Raw genomic sequence first — 12224 nt, 5'->3', positions numbered from 1 at the left:
GTTAGCTTTGCTTTCTTGTTGTATTAAAGATTGTGTTGGCCTTGGTTTGGTTTTTTTGAATAAACATTAATTTTAAATTAATTTTAGCTTTTTGTCACATTGACTTTTACTTAAAAAAATAAATAAAAACATTAACCAATGATCATTAACGATCATTATGGAGTGCGGTTCGTCACCTACATGAATTGCTTCCCACAATATTCTAAAAATCAGCTTAGTGGCTTTCAGGTTTCTTTAAGTATTTCTGAGCCTCAAATTTTTGTAGGTTTTGGCTTGATTTAATTGTGGATTCTCGCTTCCAAAAATATTTTTAAAATAACCTTGAAAGAAAGTTTTAATAGAAAATAGAAAGTAGATTCAGATTTAAAGATAAGCAAGGCAAAAGCAAAGCAGCGGAGATATCCGGCAACGGACCAAGTGAAAATTCTGAGCGAAAAGCCAAAGTGTTGTGGGTGCCTAGTACTACTGTAGTACAGTCCGCACCCACCACACGCACACAGAGACACTATAAAGTGCACACACACTCCATGCAACATCCGGCTGCAAATGTAGTTGCTGCTTCGGTGACTGCGGCTTGTTTGTCAATCTGTTGGAGAGGCCAAGATGTTTTCCAGCATTGTGCCAATCCCAATGAACTTGTCGTCCAATGAACACTCCAGTTCCCTCCAGGCCCCTCCTCTTTTTGGCCACCTTAGCCCCCAAAGCCCCAGTACTTTGTTTGCGAACTTTGGCCCCCGACTTTTGGTGTCGTGGGTCAATTCTCCTTGTTTCTGGATGTGTTTTGGCTTTCTTCGAGGCATTTCTGCAGGCATTGGGCCAAAGCCACAGCCACTGCCAAAGCCAAAGTCAATTAACCCCTCAACAGATCTAAATCCCATCCCACTGCCACTCCCCCAACCATCTCATTTCAATTTTCATTTCTTTTGCACGCATTTTCCCTTCGGGCTTCTCGTCAATCTTGGTTTTGTATTTGTGTTTTTTCGACTCACATCCTGGGGCTTCTTTTTTTTGCCAAAAGTCCGGGAAAAAGTTTAAATCACACACATCGACAAGGCGAGGATTTTCCAAAGCAAATTTATGGCTAAGGACATTGGCGAAAGCTAAGACGGGGTATGAATTTTGGCAACAGGAGCGGCGGGTGGGTGCTTTATTTTATGGGTGGCAAGGTAGAAACACACACAGGACACGGAGATACGGACACGGGATTCGGTATTAGGGATACTGGATCCTGCGATGCGATGCGATACAAAGATGCCAATCTGCATGGGAATGGCACTTGAGACCTCTATGCACTGGAAAAAAAACTAATAATAAAAACTAAATTTTTAATTCCTGTTCAATATTTTTAATCAAGAAATCTAACATTACAATTTAAAATAAATTGTAGCCCACATTTTTGGGCAAGAATAAATATAACATAGAATATATAGAATATATATACACATAATTAATATAATATAAATACAAATAAATAGATTATAATGTTAAACAGATAATAGGTTTAAAAAAGAGTTTAGAAAAAATTCGAAGAAAAAATCTTAATCTCTCTTATATAACTAAGATTCGTAATCTTAATTAAATACTTAACGTTAGTGTTTTTACTCCCCGTTTCGGCACTGTGTAGTGTGACACCTTCTTCTGAGCCGTTTTTTATGGCCTCGCACTTGGACAGGCCCACAAATCCAGTGGCAAAGCACCAATGATAGGTGATAATGGCAAATTTCGGGGTCCTGAGACACCGAAACTTAAATGACAAAATGGCAAAAGTGGAAACGGAAACGGAAACCGAAGTGTGTCTTAAAGTCGAGTTTTTTGGACAAAACAAATGAGAGCATCGAGCCAAAAAAGGCGAAAATGCCTGCAAATGACTGTCGGCTGGCATTGAAATTAGCATTTTTACAAATCGCCATGGGACCACGTTGAACTACTGCCAATAGAATACCATGTCCCCCAACTTTTCCGCCTTTTCTTTGGTTTTTTTTGTCCGCCTTCCAGAAATTCAATTTAAATTTCTCGGCCTTTCCTTTTTGGCCAAAACAAATGTCACGCAATTAATTGTGTCTTGATTTTTGTTTCACACTTTTTTTGTGAATTTTTCTTATTGTTTTTGTTTTGAAAAGGGTTCTTCTTTAATTGACAAACTTTAAGTGACAAAATTAGCCAAGGGCTAGGACTGGACTAGAGGTCAGGTGAAGCGAATTCGTATTTTGGTTTTAATGTTAGAAGCAAGATGGAGAAGTTGGAAGACTTTAAAATTAATAAATTTAATTTAAAATTTTTTTGTTAAATTTTTTGTAAAAAAGTAAAAATTTAAGTGTTCTATAGTTATACTTCTATAGTTATATAACAAAGAATCGAGAGATGTGTATTGAAAACGGCTTTTAAATTGTTATGATTAAAAACCAAATATGAAAAAGAATCTTGGACATAAATGCATTTAATCTAAATTAAAAAGTTTTGTAAAATACGAGCATAGCCAAAGAATTGTTTCATTTTTCGAATTCTTTTATAAAAACATTTTAAAACCGAACCTTTTATAAAAATTAAAAAAAAAATGAAACTACTATAAAAAAATTAAACAAGAAAGGAAAGCTAACTTTGGGCGGAACCGAAGTTGATATACCCTTGCAGTTGAAAACGGATATGTATCGCAAACATCGGATATAGTTGGCCGATATCATAATATCATAATATAACCAGTTTATTACAATTCAAAATCTAAGAAAAAGTCCTAAGCTTTTATCTCGGGATTATGGCAGCTATAAGGTGTAGTCGGCCGATCCAAATTTGGTGTGTCGTATTATTTTGCCAAAAATAACATTCGTACGAAATCTGAACTCTAACTCTAAAAACACCAAAGTTATAGCATTTCCGATCAATCAGTTATATGGCGGCTATAGGATAGAGTCGGCCGATCCCGTTCCGACTTATATAAGGAAAGGAAAGCTTTAAACCTGAGAGACTAGTTTGTGTAGAAACAGACAGACGGACATGCTTATATCAACTCAGGAGGTGATCCTGATCAAGAATATATATACTTTATAGGGTCGGAGGTGTTTCCTTCACTGCGTTGCACACTTTTGACCAAAATAATAATATCCTCTGCAAGGGTATAAAAATGTTGCTCATGTTTGGTATATAATATTATTATTATTTTCTAAATAAATAAAATATCACATATTCAAAAACGAAGTGTCGTAAGATAAAATGATAAAAGATAAAAGTGTCGTTTTGAAAAATACATTCCTTTTTACCAATCCATCGAACAGGTAGCTATAATTCAAATCTTAACATCATTTATTTTAAATATAACAAAAATTGGACCTAAATTACCTTTAAATTGTAACCTTAAGCTTTAATTTAAAAATGTGAAGTATTATTGTAGATTAAACCGGAAAACCCTTCTCTTTTTAAATATTCTCCTTTTTTTGTTTGTTGTGAGTGCCATTTAAAGTTCCCGTTAATCCTTAATCCCCTTTGGTATCTGAGTTTTCGGGTGCATTTTCCGATTTTATTCCTTGGGCGTCACATATAATTAATTACGAATTACGCGTGCATTTTTTTTGTTAGCCCAAGAGTAACTTTTGCTTTCCAGCGAAAAGTTGGGGGATTTTCCAAGCTAACTCCGTCTGCGGTTTTCTTTTTTTTTTCTCTCCTGACCGCAGGCGTTAAAAGCCAAAGAACCGCCGGCGATGACGACGATGACAAAAAAATGGGATGTTTCCATAAAGGTAGTTAAAAATTGAAATAAAAATAAATTTCCAGCATATACGTACAAAGTGTGCATAAAAATGTTGTTGCTATCAATTAAGTCGCGGGACAAGCTAGGACACAAAAAAAAACAACAAAATTGCCATTAAAGTAGGGAGTAAGGCCACGCCCACTCAACGCCTATATTGTGGTTTTAGGTTACATTTCGTGCGTGTGTTTGTATTTGCACTTGTACTGGTGCAGTCCTTTTTTGCTTGGCAATTAATTTGCATATCATTGATATGCACACACAGTAACATTCTAGCTTTATATTTGCTTAGGATTATTATCGGTTATTAATGTTGCTGTAATTGAAAATTATTTTCACTTTTATGTTTATCACTATCAGCTGCCATTACAAATGTTTTCCCCGCTTTTCCGATTCCGATTCCAACTCCGAGTCCGAGTCCAGTTTCCCCCCCGAGGGCCCTGGATGCATTATTATCATCGCTTGGGAATTATTGTTTGCCGTGATTTAAGTGCTTTAAATATGCACATCTGCATGTATTTAATATTTATGCCATCGGGGGTTGACCATGGTAGGAGGACACGTTCATGCATAATTATCAACTTTATGGGAATAGTTTTCGGCGCCACAGTCCAAGTTCCAGGGGTTTAACACCAAAAATTGTAAATGCCAAATATGCCAAAAATGCCAAACGGGTACAATGTTTTTCTTTTCATTTATGTTTTCCGTGGGCGGTAAAAAGTTAATTGATATTTCCGCACAGTTTCAATTAATTTGAATGATATTTAAGAATGAATTACATAAATAACCACATTTTACGCTATTTTTATAAAACCTCATGAATTTATTTTTGTATTCCCATCTACAAGAAATTGCTTAAATTTACGATATACGATTTAACAACGAAATATCGTTCTCGTTAAAATATAACAGCTTTTTCCGTTTAAAATAATACAAATTATTTAGAATACTTAAAGTTGTAATACACTCTCAGCGTTTTGTTGTTTAAAAATAAATCAAGTTCCATTATTAGGTATTTCAAAGAAACATTTTTGTATTAACCCTTAGTGTTTATAAAAATGTAATCTATATTATGAAACTAGATATGTCTAGACTCTAACTCTCGAAAATATCAATTCCAATAATCATCCATTTTAGTTGTTGGTTCTTTTTTGAATATTTAGTTTTATATTTAACAGATGACTTGTTAAGTTGCTATTTTTTTTATTTTCATATTCCTCGGCCTATCACCGCTTTGATTTGGAAATTAGTTGCATTTAGTGTCCATTAAATGGAATAGTCTCGTGGTCGCCCCATCACTCCGACCGGGGACGGGAAAGCCGAAGCCCCAGGCAAATCAAAATTAATGATTCGATTTAACCGCAGCTTTCGCCATCGGCTGGGGAATAAAAACAAAAGGCCAACTGTTTTTAGAACGAATCGCAAACAATGAAGCAAATGGGAATGCCCTCGATGTAAATATTTAATGTGTAATGCGAGGAAGGAAAGTATTTGGTGATTGTCGCGCCGACGTGAACAATTTGGCACTTCATTTTTTACAATTATCAGACACTGGGCAGACAATCAAACCGACAATCGCTGCCGGCCAGGAAAAGGTGGAAAAACCCAACGGAAAATGGCAAAATTGCCCCAAACGTGGGGAAGGTGAAAACATAATTTTACGCAATTAAAATGAGGCGAATTATATGTTTGCACGATTGACTGAATCGAGACAGTGCGTTGCAACAGAATGTAATCATTGTTTTTTTCACAGGTATTTTATTTGCAGTTTATAATAAAAATGTAGGCGTTTATAATATTTTACTTATTTTCGATAACGTCTTGATTTATCATCAGTTTGCTTCAGCTTATTTTCAAATTCTTAGAGCAACAAATTTGTGTTATTTTGATATAAAAAGCTGTCATTAATTAAAGGTAAATAATAAACATTTTTGAATCTATATTTATATAAATTTCATAAAATTTCAAAGATTTATCTAAATGTTTTTATTTTAGTTTAAAATTTAAATGTATGATCAAAGCTTTTTCTTTACTGAAAGTTTTTGCATAATTTCGCAACTATGTATTTTAAAAACACTCATAAAATTAATCTTTTAAGTATATTATAATATATTCTTGCAAGGAAACTTAAACATTTTACGTCCGTTTTCTTTATTAAAAATTATTTAACATTTTAATAATTGAAATTCGATAAACCACATTTTACTAACAACAAAACTCTTAAAGTTCATGAATAATAATGAATGCATATGAAGAAGGTTTGATGGTAAGTTATTGGATAACATTTTTTTATTTTCAATTGAAACCCAACAGTTATTAAATGGATGTTATTAAAAATAATGTTAAATGCACCAACATTTTGTGTCAAATATAAATATTAAACCAAAAAGGGTTTGGAAAAAACACTGAAATATTGCCACAAACTGTATCTCCTGACTTTAAACAGATTTTCGTATCAAAAGAACCCGCCCTGGTGAATGCGAGTGTGCGAGTAAGTGAATATGTGAATAAATGAATATGTGAGTGGGGATGAGTGAGTGGATGAGTGAGTCGGTAAGTGAGTCAATTAAATCGCCATTGAATGGCCAGTGTTCAGTGTTCAGTTTTCAGTTTTCCGATTGCCTGTTGTCTTTTGCTTTGCTTGTATGGGCTTTTATTTATTTATTTGTTTGCATGTTATTTATACGTTTTAATGCCAAATGGCAATTGCAATTGGCAGTGCCACTGGATGTGGCAGAGGCACTCGCTGTGGCAGTGGCAGTGGCAACAATGCAATGCCACGGCCAGTGTGCAAAAATGTGCGAAATGGTAGCCATGACAGTGCATTAAGCAGTCTCCAGCAGCTAACGGGACATCAGAGGCCGTTATTAATCGCCTACCGTACCCCCACTATCGACCACCAATTGCCGACCACCCATTGCCGCTTTTCACTTTTCCGGACTTAATAAACTCCCATTACGCCGTTACAATTTCCAAGTCGGTTTGCCGTTCAATTGCCCGCCGGAATGTTTCCGGCCCTGCAGGACGAAGCTTTACAACACTGGTTACCGGACCGGAGATAAGTCACCGTTATCTCCATTAATCCCTCTTCAAAAGGATTCGATCAGAAGTCGGGAAGTCCTACGCGCTACTTTTCATTTTTACAAACGGCGAAGACTGATCTTTAGTATTCAATTCAATTAACTTGTTTAATTTCATATATTAATAAAATATCATAACATTCATAAATTAACTTTTCTTGATCAAGATTTTGGCAATAGTTATGAAAAATAAATTGAGGAAACGAATAATCCATTATTCTAACATGAAAATCCTATAGTGAAACTTTCAAAAAAATTTCCGTGTAACACAAAATAAGTTACATATATGCATATGTATATTTTTCTATAGCTTTAATAGGAATATGACTTGATTTTTTAATATAAACGAAATCTTGTGAATTAAGCGATCAACAAAACAAAGTTTTCACAGTGCCATTACCCATTCAGAAACAATCCTTTGCGAAAATTCAAATTTTTCTTAAGATTTCTTAAGTATTTTTCATAAGTACATTGTCTAATTTCAAGACACTTTTTTTTAACTTTATCTCTAACAGGAACGAATAATTACATAAGTATAGAATTATCAATGACCAGAGTTTATATTACATTGATTTTATTTTTCTGGAAAGCCTTTTGAAAACCATATTCTTTTAAGTTTAAAACCATTTTTGAAAATATTCAACATATGTACATACATGTGTGGCTTTCCATTGCAACTTAGAAAATAAAAACCACTTTTAAGCTACTCTATTTTTTAAGTTTCTTAAAAACCATAAATTAAGAAACATATTAATTATAATTTTCTGGAAAAAAAACTTTTACTTTTCAATAATTTTCACTATTAAAGCAAAGTAGGCTTTTTTCAAATTTTGAGCTGATATCTCGTTTTTGATTTTCATAAAATCCATCCAAAAGGCTAAGGCTTTAAAAGAGAATAGTTTTCACTTTAAGTTTGATTTTTAATATTAGAAATAAAAGGGCCATTTTATTTTATTTTATCCTTTTTTTAGCACAGTATTTAACAATTCATTCTTTTTCAAATGAACAACGTTTTAGGATTATCTTGGAAAATGACAGTTTTGAAATAAAAAACTTTTTGAACACAAAGCTTTTAGCTTAACATTTTAATTTCCCTAAAACTCCCAAGTAAACTAACAGGCTTTAGTGTTTTTTGGTTGAGGTAATAGACTGTTTGATCGTTTACCTTCAAGGAGGGAAACCGTTATGAGCAGGTGGATCAGCATCTTGCCATTCCGATCGATCTGGCAGCTGTGGAAGATTTGTGAAAACCGTTTCGCTGTGAATCGCATTTGGATAACTCAAAAATTCCGCACCGACATTTGCGATCAGATCACGCGAACAAAACGATTTCACTTCACTTGCTTTAAAAAAATTTGAAAAAAAAATGGTTTATTCTTGAGGGTTTGGTCACAAAAATTTTTGTGTGTTAATACGCGTAATTTTAAATATTAATTTTGTTTTTTTATTTTTAAGCGACGGCACGTAGGCAGCGCAGTTACAGCGACGCTGGCAGAGCTCGCGGACGCATTCGAATTGGGATTTACCGTTATTCAACCAGCCGACACCGCCGCAGTTGATCAACTGAAAATGAAACCGTTGGAGCAGCGACCGCAGCCTCCGAAGAAAGACGCACGAGGTCCGAGGAAAGCCGAAGCGGAAAGCCAAAGGAAAAACGATAACCGGATGAAGGACGAGCCGGTGGCGACGCTTACCGAATGAGCTTCGTACCCGCCGGCCGTTGGATGCCGTCGAAACGAGGCGAAAAGCCGAACGGCTTGGTAACGAATGCTCGTTGCCAATTGTCGAAGTGGATGTTCGAATCGAACGCCATCCACCATGTGCCGAATGCCATCCACATGCTGGCCACGTGGTGGAACGCATCGTTCGGTGGTACTGGCGGGGCGCTCTCCTTCCGGCGCAGGCGTACTGTCCGTCGGAGGAGGAGTGTCGTCGGCACACGTCTGACAAATGGTACGACAATTGCTACAAGCTGTGGTGGCGACTCTACGGGCCTCGAGTCCTCGAGCCTCCAGTGGAGTGGCGTGGAGGTGGTTACCTTAACATACGTACTCCGCACCGTGTTGGCGGTTAAGGCAGGCTCGCTGGTTCCTTTCTTGCCCAGGCCGTAGGTTCAGGTTCATCACAAGCTCCAGTGTCTAAGGTCGGTGGGTTACTCAATTTGTGGGCTCTCTGGAAGGACACCACAGGGTAAACTTCTCATGGTAAGCTTAATATTTTTGTAGGGAAAAGGTACAATGGATCCATATTGGAAAACTTCTATTAAACAATTTACGAAGTGTAAACATTTTTCAGTAGCTTATTGCCTAATGTTCCATTTTATCATTTTAATTTTTTATTCTCGAGTCTCGAAAAGGGGTCTTAATAAGTCCCAAGAAGCTAGCTCGCCGATTTTTAAAGGATTAAGGTCAAAGGTTAATAGATTTTAAAGTCTTCACGAATTACAAAAAAAAGTATAGGAATAAGTGAGCTTCTTCTGGAAAAACTTCCAAGTTTCAACACTTTGTAGTTTTTTGGTGGCATTTCAATGCAAATACCGATAAAAAAAAACCATAATTTATTTTAAAAACCCAAAGTATATATTGTCAAATCTAAGACTACAGTTTCCAGAGGCCTTTTTTCGTTCCATTTTACAGACAAATAATATTTATATGGAGTAGGGTGGTACTTCTAATCAGGATACTCATGCTAGAAATGCCTTATGCAAAAATTTAATGTTTATCAAAGGCTTATACAAAATGTCATAAACTTCTCAATCCGAGACACATAACTTTGTTTAATTCTACATTTTTAGTCTTATAGTTAATAATGAAAACGAAATAAAAACGAGATAGTACAAACTATTATACAAAGCATTGAAAATTGTACAGACTTTTCATCGTAATGTCACTAAGAAAACACAACATTCTTTTGCAAATTATATTAATTTCCAGGAAAAATATATTAACAAACCAATTATTTTGTATATATATTTTTCAGATGTTATATTATTAATTAGTATTTATAATTATTCACTCAGCTTACTGAGAACTTATTAATACTGGAAATATTAAGATTTCTGAGATTTCTTATGATTTGTAAACATTAAAGTACATATACATATGTATAATATATGTATATGTTTATATCTAGATATACTTTCATAGATAAAATGCGATTTGTCACGGAAGAATAAAATATGTTTTGAACTTACGATATGTATGTACAGGTATATGTAGTTGAATATAGAAAAAATATAAGTTTCCTTAACTTAAAAAAATGTCCTCAAACAAATCTATTCATGCTTTTAAGCATCTAAACATTTTCTATTTGCCACAACTTATTTGTTCTATTTTTTACCAACTTTTTATTTATTTTATTGAAAGCCCTTTTCATTTTCATATGCCAATGGACCTCGGTGGGTTTACAACCCGATTCCGAACGGAACATGCCACCCACTTCCACCCGAGGCCCAGAAACCATATCCCATTTGGCATTTCCATCATAAGGAGAAACTTTTGGAGCGAAAAAAAGTTTTGAATTGCATTCTGAATCCTGAATTGTGAATTCTGAGTTCTGTCAGATAAGCAGGCGAAATGGCGAAATCCCAATTGACATAATTTTCAATATTTCAATGTCGATGTGGAAAATGCACTGTGAATTTAATTGAACTTTAAGTGTCAGTTTTTGAGGGGGAATCCGGCGCCTCCCAAGGACCCCATAGACTTGAGGGATCCGTGGATGCCTCGCTGCTGTGACAGGAGCAAAAGTCAGGCTGTCAAACCTGCCACAAAGTGGCTTAATTATCCAATAGACGTTAGACATTAGACCTTAGATGTTAGATTTTTGGCTGGGACCTCGTCGTATTTAACTTGTCAGCGGATGCCAGTCATATTAAATGGCTCCTGTTCCCCCAGCTCCTTGCTCCTTGCTCCAGGGAGGTCCCTTTCGTTCAAGTTTTGCGGCGTCTTCAACTTTTCCGCTAAATAACTCAATTACTTGCTCCGAAACGCCAGGCCTGGCATAATTATGCAATTATGCAATTTTTACCACACCACACAGATCCTTCTTTTTTTGCCCAAAATGAATTGCAGCTGCTATCCAGAAATGTGCAGAAATTCGTAGAAACTCGCAGAAATTCTCGCAGCAACAAATCAAAGTGCGATTCTTTGAATGCGACGACGAAAACTTTTTGGCAATTATCCGCAGAGTAAGAAATAAAGAAAAATTCAAAGTTAAGAAGGGAAATTTTATTAATCATTCGAAAGTTAGTTAGCAGCTGAAAGATATTATTGTATAGATGCCCAAATAAATCCCTCAATGAATAGACTATTTTTCTATTCAATTTCCCTTGAAAATTTCGCCAAATCACCTTTAATTATATTTTGGGGATTATTAACGCCTCTGAATAGATGGGCACACTCGCTCACACATATGTCCTGACTAGCGCATATGGTTAACTAATCCGACGTTCATCCTTAGCCCCTTCCCATCTACACTCCCCCTCTTACTTGCCTCTTGAATTTTCCTCGGAAAACTTCTGGGACAACGAAGAAACCAAAACCAAAACTTTTGTTTCCAAAACTCGTGTTCCAAGCCCCCCTCGAAAAACAAAAGGCAAATTTCAAAAGGGGAGCCCCCCCTGGTTTTGAATTTGAAAAAGTCCTTGCTCTACTCCTGTCCTTGTCTGGCTGACACCTGCTGGAGCTGTAATAAGTATCCCGATTCAACAAAAACAAGTTCTAACACCCTGGATTTTGCACCTGGATTTTCTTGTTCTATTTAATAAAGGTATTTTCGTTTTTTGGTTGATTATCAATAAAATATTTTTTTTTAATAAGGAAAATTTAAATATATTAGAAATAACTTCCAAAAATTGCAATTAAAAATTTAGATTATGATTTATAGATTTAAATTATAGGATACATATTTTTAATCTAATCTTATAATTGTCGTTTAAGTAACTCTTATAAAAACTATATACATTAAAACTATTAAAAACTAAGCTACTAAAATGGGGTATCCCCTAGTCCAAAAAAATGGAAATAAACGGGGCTTGTTCTATCGCTTTGAGGTGTTAAAGTGGGCGAATTTTGGAGGCCAAGCTGGCAAAGACTTGTAGAGAGGGGAGTGGATGTTAAGGGGGCGTGGCAGGAAGCAGCTGCATGTGTCGCGTACGTGTGCGACAAAAACAACAATGGCGAACAAGTGACAACTGTATGAGCCCGTGTGTGTTTGTGTGGGGGCTTGTGCGGGTGTGTTTGTGCATTTCTGTGTAAATCGCACATTTCAATTTGCATGTGTTAGCGACAAACTTTTGATAAGTGTTACTCACATTACACGCCGAAAAAGAAGGAAAGGGGAAGGGCCAAAGAAAGTGGGCGGGAGGGAGGTAGAGACAAGGACACGGATCCTGAGACACACGC

General features: G+C 35.7%; 1 protein-coding gene across 1 annotated transcript in view; it reads right to left on the bottom strand.

Moving 5' to 3' along the window:
- DIP-alpha (Dpr-interacting protein alpha) overlaps window positions 1-8414 on the bottom strand; it is a 39629-nt gene extending 31215 nt beyond the window's left edge. The window contains exon 1 of the mRNA XM_043213135.2: window positions 7985-8414. Coding sequence (XP_043069070.2) covers window positions 7985-8090 — 106 coding nt within the window. The 5' untranslated portion in view covers window positions 8091-8414. The remainder of the gene's footprint in view (window positions 1-7984) is intronic.
- Between the last annotated feature and the right edge of the window lie 3810 nt (window positions 8415-12224).

The sequence above is a fragment of the Drosophila bipectinata genome, chromosome XR, assembly GCF_030179905.1.
Source record: "Drosophila bipectinata strain 14024-0381.07 chromosome XR, DbipHiC1v2, whole genome shotgun sequence".
Classification (NCBI taxonomy): Eukaryota; Metazoa; Arthropoda; class Insecta; order Diptera; family Drosophilidae; genus Drosophila; species Drosophila bipectinata.
Note: the sequence above shows the minus strand (reverse complement) of the source record. Positions and strands in the feature narration are given on the sequence as shown.